This window comes from Sarcophilus harrisii, chromosome 2, assembly GCF_902635505.1.
Source record: "Sarcophilus harrisii chromosome 2, mSarHar1.11, whole genome shotgun sequence".
Classification (NCBI taxonomy): Eukaryota; Metazoa; Chordata; class Mammalia; order Dasyuromorphia; family Dasyuridae; genus Sarcophilus; species Sarcophilus harrisii.
In genome coordinates, this window is record NC_045427.1 from 284,545,577 (window position 1) to 284,558,531 (window position 12,955).

At 36.0% G+C, this 12,955-nt stretch overlaps 1 protein-coding gene across 7 annotated transcripts in view; it reads right to left on the bottom strand.

Moving 5' to 3' along the window:
- DGLUCY (D-glutamate cyclase) overlaps window positions 1-12,955 on the bottom strand; it is a 171,042-nt gene that overhangs the window by 48,176 nt on the left and 109,911 nt on the right. For all 7 annotated transcript variants that reach the window (XM_023501480.2, XM_031952349.1, XM_012547327.3 and 4 more), the window contains 2 exons: window positions 11,709-11,831; window positions 6,417-6,614 (listed from right to left, as the gene is read on the bottom strand). In XM_023501480.2, coding sequence (XP_023357248.2) covers window positions 6,417-6,614; window positions 11,709-11,831 — 321 coding nt within the window. The remainder of the gene's footprint in view (window positions 1-6,416; window positions 6,615-11,708; window positions 11,832-12,955) is intronic.

Below are 12,955 nucleotides of genomic sequence, written 5' to 3' on the forward strand. Positions count from 1 at the left end.
TCTTTATGTCGGATAACTTATCCCATTCAATCTCCCTCCCCCTTCTTCTTCCAATGTAATTTTTTCTCATCCCTTTATTTTATTTTTGGGATATTATTCCATAAAAATCACATTATATCCACATCCTTTGTCCCTGTATACTCCTTCTTATTTCTCTTGGATTAATAATGTTATTAACAGTTATACATATTACTTTGCCATATAGAAATATAAATAGTTTAACCTTATTGAATTTCTTATGTTTTCTTTTTTCTAGGTTTTTTTTTTAATCTTTTTATGTTTCCCTAGAGTCTTGTATTTGGAGGTTAATTTTTTTTTAATTCAGCACTGGTTCTTAAATTAGAAATGCTTGAAAGTCCTCTATTTCATTAAATATTTATTCCTTTCCCAGAAGATTATATTTTTTGCTGGATAGGTGATTCTTGGTTGTAATCCTAATACCTTTGCCTTCTGGTTTACCATATTCCAAGCCATTCAGTTCTTTAATATGGAAGCTGCCAAATCCTGTGTAATCCTGACTATAGCTCCTTGATATTTGAATTTTGTTGTTGTTGTTGTTGTTGTTGTTGTTGCTTCTAATACTTTCTCCTTGATCTGTAAACTCTGAGATTTAGCTATGATATTCCTGGAAGTTTTCATTTTGGAATCTTTTTCAGATAGTGATTCTTTCAATTTCTTTTTTACCTTTTGTTTTTAATATATCAGGGCAGTTTTTTAAAATAATTTCCTGAAAGATGTTTTCCAGGTTTTTTTTTTTAAATCATGGCTTTTGGATTGTACAATAATTCTTATTGTCTCTCCTAGATGTATTTTCTAAACCAGTTATTTATCCACTGAGAAATTATACATTTTCTTTTTTAACTTTTTGATCTTGTTTTATTATATCTTTATGCTTCACAGAATCATTAGTTTCCACTTGTTCAATTCTAATTTTTAGGGAATTATTTTCTTCAGTGAGCTTTTGTGTTTTCTTTTCCATTTGGTCAATTCAATTTTTCAGGGAGCTATTTTCCTTAGTAAATTTTTGTATATCTTTTCCCATGCTTTAGACTGCTTTTTTCATGATTCTCTTGCATTATTCTCATTTCTTTCCCCAATTTTTCTTCTACTTCTCTAATTGCTTTTAAAAGTCCCTTTTAAGCTATTCCAGGAATTCTTTTTTGGTCTGGGACCAAAATACACTTTTCTTTGATGCTTTCCATGTAGTCATTCTGGTACTATTGTCCTTTTCTAAGTTTATGCTTTGATCCTCCCTCTCATCACAGTAACCTTCTATAATGAAGCTCTTTTTTTGTTTGTTTTTTGCTCTTTTTTCTGCCATTTTTAGTGACTTGATATTTTTATGTGAAACACATAGTATTTTTATGTGAAAGTTGAATTCTGGTCCTGCATTGTCCCAGGCCTTTTGTGCTAGGGATCTGGGTTTTACTACTGGGTTTCACTGGCCTTCAGGCTTTAGCAATTTACTTTCTCTGGAGGAAAGACTCCCCCTCTGGCTTCTTTGGGGGAGGGGGAAAGGCCTCCTTGAGGGCCTCCCCTGGGGGGGTCAGATTATGTTGCCCTGCTCCAGAGGCTGTGACTTGCTGTTGGGTTGCTATGGTAACAAAATCTTTCTGGTTGGCCCTGGAGGGATCTTGTTGCTGGTCTGCCCCAGAGATGGGACCCTGCTCCTGGGTTGCTATGGAAACAGATCGGCTCTACTAGCAAGCCCTGGAGAAGTAATTTTATTGCTGACCTGACTAAGAGCTGGAGTCCTGCTGCTATATTGTTATGGAAACAGGGTCTCTGCCGGTAGGCCCCAGGAGCAGGATTGCACTGTTGGCTAGCCCCAGGGAGGGACTTCACTACTGGTCAGCAATGGGTTCCAACCTTGCTGGTGGCTTGTTGGAGGTGGTGGGGTCAGTGGGGTGGGGCCTTGCTGGGCTGTACAGATTGCTCAGTTGCCTGGGGGGCTGCTGGTTTGCAGGCAGATGGAATCTTGCTGGTGGATTGCGGAAGATTGGTGCCTTGCTGCAGACCCCTGCTGAGGCTGGACGTCAGTGCCCTCGGGTCCCACTGAGACAGACCTTTACTGTCAGGCGGGTAGGTTGTTTCCCTGCTCCTTGAGGCATTTTTTCTATTTGTTTGGAGGGGAATTCGAGAGGGCTTCAGAGGATTCCTTCCTCACACCGAGATCTAAGCACCAGAAGTCCCAGATAGACGCTAAAAATGGAGCTTAGAGACTATGCTGTGCCGGAGGCCATAGAGATGGTAAGACTGAGACACTAATGCAGTCTGTTGCCTACAAATCCAGAACTGCTACTTTCAGGATTGGATTTAAAGCTGAAAGAGATTTAGTACAAACTTCTTACTTTACAGATAAGGAAACTACAGAAAGCCAAAAGGAATAAAAAACAAATGAATGCAATATACATTTTTAAGTTTAACCTGAACTATTAACATTTTCTCCATCACTTAAGTCAATCAACAACAACAAAAAACCCCAAATCACTATTTTGTAACTTTGAGGATTTCAGATGTGTAAATGCTTACACCAAAAATTTAAAAATCAGTTCTGCTGATTACAGCTGACTATAGCACATTTCTGGCCAAGTTCACACAAATAGTAACATCTAGGATCTAAATCCAGAATGTCTGTTTCCAAATCCAGAAGTCTGTTTTTTTCTATCCAATAAAAACTCTTAAGTCACTTGTCTACACTATTACTGCAGTAAAAATACAATAAGTACTTTAATTCCTCCCTTCCCTCCATCTTCAGCTTCTTCATATATAAAATGAAAAGAATGGAATAGATCAAGCATTGTTAACTTTTTTGTGTCATGGACCCTTTTGGTGATTTGATGAAGTCCTTCAACCCTCTTTCAGTATATTTTTAAATTCATAAAACAAAATATACAAAGAAAATCAATGATATTGAAATGTTAATTAATTTTAAAAACTTAAAGGAAACCAGCTATATTGAAATATGTTAATCAATTTTTTAAAAAGTTCACAGACTATAAAATTAAGCAGCCCGAACTATATGGACTCTAATTTCCTTCCCATGTCCCAGGGGTCCTCAAACTACGCCCACAGGCCAGATGCGGCAGCTGAGGACGATTATCCCCCTCACCCAGGGCTATGAAGTTTCTTTATTTAAAGGCCCACAAAGCAAAGTTTTTGTTTTTACTATAGTCCGGCCCTCCAACAGTCTGAGGGACAGTGAACTGGCCCCTATTTAAAAAGTTTGAGGACCCCTGGATACTAATGCTACAGTGAAGATACAATAAATACCTTTAATTCCTCCCCTCCAACCAACTTCAGCTTCTTCATATATAAAATGAAAAGTTTAGGATAGATCAGGAATTTTAAAGTTTTTTTGTGTCACAGACCCCTCTGGTGATTTGATGAAGCCCTTTGACCCTTTTTCAGAATGTTTTTAAATTCATAAAACAAAATACACAAAGGAAACCAATTATATTGAAATATGTTCATCAGTTTTTTTTACAAGTTCAGAGAAAGTTAAACACCCCTGAACTACATGGTCTCTAACTTCCTTCCCAGATGTGGTAGTATTATAGGTTCTAAATTCCTCATGGAATAAGTATATTGAACGTACTTAGCTCCCTCTGCTGGTCACAGGTGATTTTAATTTAAGATGTAGAAAAGGACTGATTATATGAAGTTCCTCTGAGAGTTGAGCCTCTTGCAGGCCTCTCTCTGTGACCGTTCTCAAACAAGTAACAAACATAACCATCCGAGGAACCCTCGTCTGAAGCCCCAAGAAGGCCCCCCTGAATATCTTGAAGTAGTCTAAGTTTGCTCACTCTTAGGCACCAGCATGTGGCTACAAAGATGGTGGCTGGCACAATCATAGCAATCCGACCAAGGTAATTGTTAGTTGTTCTGCAGTTTCCGAATGGGATGGAGTGCAGGTTTTAGTTTCAGGGGTTTAGTGGAAACTTGGGCGGGTAAGATAAAAAATATATAATAATATATTATATGTATAATATGTAACATAATTATATGTAATAATAATATGTAATATTATATACATAATACATAATATATATAATATGTGTACAATATATACATAATAATATAAATAATACATAATAATAATATGTAACATATTATATTCAATAATACATAACATATAATGTATAATATATATATATAACATGTACATACATATATATATACAATTTATCTGATCTGGGAGTAAAGAAAGAGGTGCTGAGCAAGGAGAGGAAGAATGGTCTGCCTCAACTTCCAATCCATCCTAAGCTAAATCTATCCTTACCCCAATGCCCAGGGGTCTGAAAAGTCTCAGAGAGGCAGTATGGGATAATGATTAAAAATGTGGCTTTGAGGAGGTGGATTTCAGAAAATCCTGGATGGACTTACATAAACTGATACTGAGTGAAGTGAGGAGAACCAGAAGAACATCATACATGGGAACAACAACATTGTACAATAATCAACTTTGATTTACTTAACTCTTCTCAGCAATCCAACGATCTAAGACAATTCTAAAAGACTCATGATGGAAAATGCTATCCACACCTAGAAAAGGAACTATGAAGTCTAAATGCAGATCAAAGTATAATATTTTCCTTTTTATTTGTTTTTTTCTTTGTTGTGATTTTTTGCTTTCATTCTGATTCTTTTTTTTTTTTGCAATATGACTAATGTGGAATTATGTTTAATATGACTATACGTATAAAACCTATATCATATTGTTTGCCATCTTGGGAAGGCAATGGAGGAAGGGAGAAAAAATTGGAACTCAAAATCTTATTACAGTAAATTTGAAAACTTTCTTTATATGTAATTAGAAAAAAATAAAATACATTAAGTGGGGAAAAGTATTTCTCTTAATCAGGAAATCTTTGGTTCAGGCCCTGTCTATGACACATGCTGGCTATGTGAACCAGAGCAAGTCACTTCCTTTCAATGTTCCAGGCACCTCTGAGGTGTAAAGAAGGTACCAATCTATATTGATAGAAGGAATTTCCTCAGTGGGAGTTCTCTAGAGGCATGAGGTAGCTCAAAAACTGTCTTTTCAATCGCCTTCCCCAGGATCTGCATTAAAAAGTTTCAAAAGATCCACAGTTCTTAAATACCAAGTAGAGTCCCAGAACTCCATTTAATCCAATCCCCTATATAGTCCTATATATAAGGAAGTGCAAGGCCATTATAATTTTTATAGTTGTTCTTATGCAGATTTTTTTTTTTTTGGTATGACTAGAGAGGTAAATTCCTAAATATTTTATAATTTCTAGAGTTACATTAAAATGAGTTTCCCTTTTTAAAAAAAATCTTTTTTCTACTATTACTTAGGAATGATTGTGAGTTAACTTTATATTCTAAATTTGGCTTAAATCTATTCTTTTTTGTAGAGGAAGTCAAATTTTCTACATACATTGTCATGTCATATCCAAATAATTGTATTTTGACTTCTTCATCTGTAATGTCAATCCCTTTAATACCTTTTTCCTATACTATAATGATCTTGAAATTTTCTAATACTGTCAGAATGAAAATATTAAAATCATGAGAATGGGCATCTTCACTTTGTACTTTTTTTTATTGGGAATGTTTCCAATTATAGAAGCAGCTAGGTGGTTGGGTGAATAGATAGCAGGACAGGAACAGGAAGTTCAAATCCAGACGAAGGCACTTATTAGCTGCATCATCCTGAGCAAGTCACTTAATCCAAATGGGATCACAAAGAGCCAGACTTGACTATGACTCAACAATAGTAATTATATATTATGTTGACTCTTGGCTTATTGTTTTGAAGTAGAAACTTTCTATATTTATTCTTTTTAGCATTTTTTGCCGTGAACAAAGAATGGATTTTATGAAAAGTTGTGTTTGCCTCTATTGCTGTAATAAATCGCTTATTTTCAGGGAAGGAAACTGAGGTTCAGGGTCACATAGTCACTGACAGAGTTGAGATTCATAGCAAGATTAAAAATCTTTCAACTATAAATCTAGCACTCTCACTATGTTTAATTCCTTATTATTGAAGGCAAGAAAACCGAGACCTAGTAAAATTAAGTGATTTAAGTAAATTCCTATTCTGGAACTCTTCACAGTAAACCATTTAAGGCTCACCATGACAATGCAGCAGCAAATTATATTTGCTATGGCTGGCTATGGTTGGTTGGGAGATGTGACATGTCCTTGCCACCAGCTCATCTTCCCTACCTCCTATATAAGGATCCACCAGAATACCATTTAGTGGGAAACAAAGTTAGCAACAACCTAGCCAGATGTTTAATATAAAAAAGTCATATATACACTAAGTATAACTTTTATTTTCAGTTTTAGTTTTCTAGGGTAATAAACACCTTCTTGATCTCAGGAAGTTTCTTTTTTTTTTTTTTTTTTTTTTTGGAGGGAGGAAAGGGAGTGTTTGTTTTTCTTACCTGGATCTCTGGCAATTATGTTCTCTAGTTCTCTAATTTTCTGTACAGTGGAAGATGAAGTAATACTGTATTGCAGAGGATTTTGGGAAATGCACTGGACCGCTAGGACTTCCCCAGGATGACTCACTTGAATCCTTTTATCCTTCTGGTCAATAACAACCGCATACCCAGGAGAACTAGTAAAAGCCAGCGGTGACCCTGGAATAGACAAGAGCTGAAAGTATTTCCATTCACTACTTGGGACAAGAGGGATTTCAATTCAGTACACATTAATTAGGTACCTACTGTATACAAAGTAGTGTGTAAAGTAATGGGAATAAAAAACAAGAATGAAATCATTCTTACATTCTAGTTGCTTGCATTCTGTTGAAGGAAGAAAAGGAATACTTTTAAATGAGAGGGGAAAATGAGCCTTATCAAACAAGGGTAAGAGTAAGTCTAAAAGGTCATCTAGACTTTGGGTGGCTATATCTGAACGTGAAAAGTTAGTATATTGACAGACAAATGAGTCTATGACCTTGCCACTTGGACTTAGCTTTTTGCAGGTGATGCTTTCTACCCATGCATATGAAAGAACAGAAGAGATAAAGAGTTCAAAACTTCAGAATCCTGAATCTCAGAGCCATCAAAATGATACCCAACCATGTTACTCCTTATTCATTAAATCCCAGTGGTTCCCTAAAAGATCAAATACAAAGTGCTCTGTTTGTCATTCAAATCCAGGCCCCTCCTACTTTTCCAGTTTTCTTACACCTTATTCCCCAATATGTACTTTTCATGTAACACTGGTTTCTTGGTTCTTTTGTGAACAAGACACTTCTTGACTCTGGGCATTTTCACTGGCCATCTCCTCATTCCTAGAATACTTTCTCTTCTCACCTCTGCCTATTGATTCCTTGGCTTCCTTTAAATCCCCATTAAAATCCCATCTTTTACAGAAAGCTTTTCCCAGCCCACCTTAATTTTAGTAATTTTCCTGTGTTAAATATTTCTTATTTATTTTATATATAACTAGTTTTGTATATATCTGTTTGCATGTTGTCTCTTCCATTAGATTGTAAACTCCTTGAAAGCAAGAACTATATTTTGCCCTTTTTTTTGGTACCCCAATGCTTAGCACAATATCTGGCATATAATAGGTACTTGATAAATGTTTATTGGTTGATATTATAGATTGTTAGTTCCTGAACAAATAGTCATTATATGGTTTATAGTCTAGGTTAAGGAGATTAAAATCAGCAGATATAAAGGACTCTCACTATGGGATAGAATGAAATTGCTCAAAATCTGTTCTAGAGAGCTAGAGACTTGAAGGTTTGAATAGCCTTTTGGACATGAGAGAGTTTTGCAGGAGAACAAAATAGGTGATTTCACAAAAGGAAGAAAAAAAGTCAAGTTTTTCTTCCCTTTTCTCCAAAGAATACTGCTGGTCCAAAGCAGATTTCTGCTTTTCAAAAATAATAGTTTAACAACAACAACTAAAAAACATACCTATGAACTAAGGAGGGTCAGCTATATGGCTCAGTGGATAGAGTACTGGGCCTGGAGACAGGACCTGAATTCAAATCCTGCCTCAGACCACTTATTAGTTGTGTGACCCTGTTTGCCTCACTTTCCTCATCTATAAAATGAGCTAGGGAACAAAATGGCAAACCACTCCAGTATCTTTGCCAAGAAAATCCCAAATGGGGTCATGAAGAATCAGACATGATGGAATAACAACAACAAATAAACATGACAGTTCCTATTATCTCAAAAAGAAGAAACAGCTGAGAATTTTAGCTGATCCTCAAATTCTGGAAGCTGTGTCCAACAAGAATCATCTCAAGGACATTTTATGCTGTTAAAGCAGCATCTGGTAAAAGGAGAGTCCAGCTGAGACAGTGAAGACTATGTGTCCAGAGAAAACAAATGGGGAGCAAGCCTTTGGGAGTAACAGGATGCTACTACCAGAAGACATCATCAGTCCTGCAACACCAGACACATGAGTTACTGCCCTGACCACGTGTTCCCTGTGGTCCCAAGCAAATTCCCTATCCCTTTTCTCTGCTGTTGATATACTAATTGTGGGACAGTGAGTTCCAGGTTTATATAAAGGAAATGTTTTTTTTTGTTTATTTTTTGTTTTTTTGCCATTTAAAGGTGTCTGTTCTCCCATGGAGTATACCCTCACAGAAAACCATGAACTTAGAGTAGTTACTTCTGGAGGATCTGCCCTTCAAGTTAAGGGAATCCCAAAACTCAGTACCAATTTGGGAGAAATATAAGGGAGAAATGGAAGATGATGTCTGAATTCTCTTGTTTGATTCATTCATAAAATTATAATATAAAATGTTAAGAACTGGAAGTTCTTTGAGGAAGAGAACATTTAATCTAACCTACTCTTTTTACAGAATAGGGAGACTAGAAAAGTGATAGAACTTACTCTAATTCACACAAATATCTTTGGGAGAGCTAAAACTAGAACTCAGATCTCTTTATTCCCAATGTAGTGTCTTTTCTGCTAGATTTCATAAGCATATTTGAATTTCATAGGCCTTATAGGAGCCAAGTTCATTCAACACTTTAATACAGAAAAAGCTCTAGTAAAGACACAAAATGTAATTTAAGCAAATTAACATTTTGCATTGGAACTAAAGTGAAAACAGAAGAACAGGTTTCATGAATTTGTTCATCATTTAAGTCAAGACTTATGGGGCTTTTGGCAAGAAAGTTTTTAAAAAACAGCTAGTAAAGCCATTCTCAGCAATAGTGATCTAAGATGAGTACAAAGGATTCACAAAGAAAAATGGTATGCATATCCAGATAATGAATTGATGGACTCTGAATGCAGATCAAAGCATATTTTTCACTTACTTTTTCCTTTTTCATGTCTTTCTTACCCTTTTGATGTTTCTTTCACAACTGTGTAATATGGAAATATGTTTTACATGATATCATATGAATAAACCATATCAAACTGCCTACCATCTTCAGAAGAGGGGAGAAAAAGGAGGGAAGGAGAAAAATTTGGAACTCAAAATCTTGTAAAAATGAATGTTAAAATTTTCCTTGATGTGTAACTGGGGGAAAAATAAAAAATAAAAATACTCTTTAATAATAAAATAAAAATTAAAAGTCCAGTAAAAACATTTTCTTTATGGCTTGTGAATCTAACTAGGAGGGATTTAAACTGGAAAGGGAAGAAGCGAAAGCAGAAGGAACCTCCATAGATTTGACAAGCCTGATATCATAAAGTTTAGCAGTTTCAACACACAAAAAATAGTGGAAGAAAAGTCCAATATTTACCCATGCATATGAAAGAACAGAAGAGATACAGAAAGAAGAGAACCAACAATAAAAATCCAGTCTCTGATGTCTACTTACAAAGGTATCAGATATGGTAAGAAATAAGGTAAATTAGCAACAAGGAAGAAAACTTTAAGTGTCATAGAACTTTGGTAAAAAAAAAAAAAAAAATGGGACTTTTCAATAGAAATTTGACTCTAAAAGAATATATATCTTATTCAAATTTAGCTTTGTATTAGCTTTGTATGTTAAAGAGATAGATTCATATGAGATCCATAAACTTAAAGGAAAAGCATTGAGTGAGCACTCCATGGTAGAAATATTAACAATACTGGCATGATATAGTCTATGAAGTCATGAAAACTCCAATATGACTTAAGAACTAAACAATTTATATACTACAGATCACTGGACCGAAGGAGCAATAAGGTAATGAGTTTGGGAGACAAATCTCAAACCTGGTATGGAAATGTGGTTTTATAATGATGAAGACTCTTGACGGATCTTGCATCATAGGGAGGAAGGTAGGAGGAGGAAGGATTGTTCATCCAAATTTTCCAAGCCAACTCTTTTCCTGCCAGAAGCTAAGGAGCTCCTATATCTGTCACCCAGAAACCAAGGAGTAATTTCTCTTCTGCCCTAGGAACAGAGCTCAACTTTTAAAAATGAACAAAAAGGCAAAAAGAATTCTGCCTATAGAAAGCTACTGTGGAGGCAGAGAAGATCAGAACACAAACCCTGAAGAGGACATCAAAGATAAAATGCCTTCAGGTGAAGCTTCAAAGGGGAATGGGAGCTGGCCTACAGTTCAAAATACTCTTTTGAAAGAGTTCATAAAAAGATCTTAAAAGAGACAGAAGAAAAATGGAGGAAAAGAAACAAGTGCTATGTAGGAGAAGTATGAAAGTGTGGGGAAAAGAGTCAATACTTTTGAAAAGAAACACATTGAAGAAAACAACTTAAAAAATAAATTTGGCAAAATGGAAAAAAAAAAACAACTCCTTGAAATATTGGTGAAATGGGAAAAAATCCACTGAACAAAACAACTCCTTTAAAAGTACAATTGGCCAAATACAAAAGAAAATAATTCACTAAGAAATAGAATTGGACAAATGGAAGTGAATGACTCAATGAGAAATCAAGAATTAGTCAAACAAAGCCCCCCCAAAAGAAAAAATATATAAGAAAATGTAAAATACTTCATTGGAAAAACAACTGACCTGGAAAATAGATCCAGGAGAGAAAATCTAAGAATTACTAGACTATTTGAAAGCTGTGTGAAAAAAGAGCCTGGATAACATTTTTCAAGAAATCATGAAGGAAAACTGCCCTGACATCCTAGAACCAGAGGGTAAAATAGTCATTGAAATAATGCACCAATCATCTCCTGAAAGAGATCCTAAAATGAAAACTTCAAGGAGTATTGTAATTCAAGTTCAGTATTGTCATATCAAAGAGAATACTGCAAGAATTCTTGCAAGCAGAAAGAAACAAATATCAAGAAGCCACAATCAGAATTACCCAGAACCTAGTAACTTCCACATTGAAGGATCAAAGAGCATGGAATATGATATTCCAGAGGACAAAGGAGCTTGGATTACAGCAAAGAATCAACTACTCAGTAAACCTAAGCATTATCTTTCAAGGGAAAAGATGGATATTCAATGAAATAGAGTGTTTTCAATCATTTTTGATGAACAAAAAAATCTCATCTTCAAATACAAGACTCAGGAGAAACATAAAAAGGTAAAAAGGGAAGGAAAAAACTTTTTTTAAAGGTCAGAATGTATACATCTCTACATGGGAAGATGATATATGTAACTCTTGAGAACTTTACCTTTGTCAGGGCAGTTAGAAGGAATAGAAGGTATAGTTATAAATTGACTTTAATATGATGATATAATAAAAATTAGGAGTGGAAAACCTAACAAAGATCATGGCCATTAATTCAGCCAGATCATATCACCTTTTCTGGGAAAGAAGTCATAATGAGGTTATACTTACTGCAGCTGCTAACAGCTTCCAGGCTTGTCACCTCTGAGGCCCAAAACACTGGGACATCTCCTGGCTTAAGTATCACAGGTTCCCCATAGTCTGGTTTGGAAAGATCTTCAATTCCCAATAGCTCTAGAAAGGGAAGATGGAGAAAGCTGATATGTCATACAGACACAGGTACCTCTGAGCTGGTGCAACTGAAATAGAGAAACATGTACATATAGACAGATATATCAAAAGAATGAGGAATCTCTCTCCCCACCCCCCAAACCAGAAGCTTTTGACATACAGTGATAGTTATTTTTTTAAAAACTCTTGAAATGAAAGGAAAGATGAAGAAAGGAAGGAAGGAAGACGGAAGAGGAAGGAAGGGAAGGAGGGAGGAAATAAAAAAGGAAGAAATAAGGAATAAAAAGGAAAGAGAAGGAAGAAAGTAATAAAGAAAGGAAGATGCAAAGGAAAGAAAAAAGAAAGGAATGAAAGAAGGAAGGGCAGGAAGAAGGGAGGGATTGAAGGAGGAAAGGAGGAAAAGAGGAAGGAAAAAAAGAAAAGAGCATTACAATTTAAAATTAATCTTCAAAACAAGCTTGAGAGATAAGTTTAATAGTTACTCTCCTTAACCAAAGCAGACTGAGGTTAAGGGACTTGTTAGGATCACACGACTAGTGAGTGCTACTGTCACATAGCTAATAAGTCTAAAACAGAACCCCTTATCTTTCCCCCTAAACCTACCCACCTCTCACCTTCCCTGTTATTGTAGTGGACAACACCATCCTCCCAGTCCCTCAGACTTACAAGCTTAGAGTCATCCAGGACCCATCATTTCCTCTCAAACCCCCGACTTTAGCCCAAGAACCATAGCTGAGTTGTCACCGAAGTATGTCACCTTTGTAGCATTTCTCCTCTGACACTTCCATCACTCAGGTGCAGACCCCATGTCACACCTACATTATTATAATAACCTGCAGGTAATTAGCCTGCCTCCAGTCTCTCCCCACTCCAAATTGAGCTCCATTCAGCCACCAAAGTGCAAATCTGACTGTCCCCCCCCCCCCCACCCAGTAAACTCCAGGGACTCTCTAATACATCCAGGATCAAATAAAAAATGCTCTATTTGGCATTTAGATCCCTTCATAACCCACCACCGCCAACTTTCCAAGTCTTCTTATACCTTTTCTCCTACCCATAATCTTCCATTCCGTGACAGTGACCTCCTGGCTATTCCACAAACTACACTCTGAGCTCTCAGCACTTTC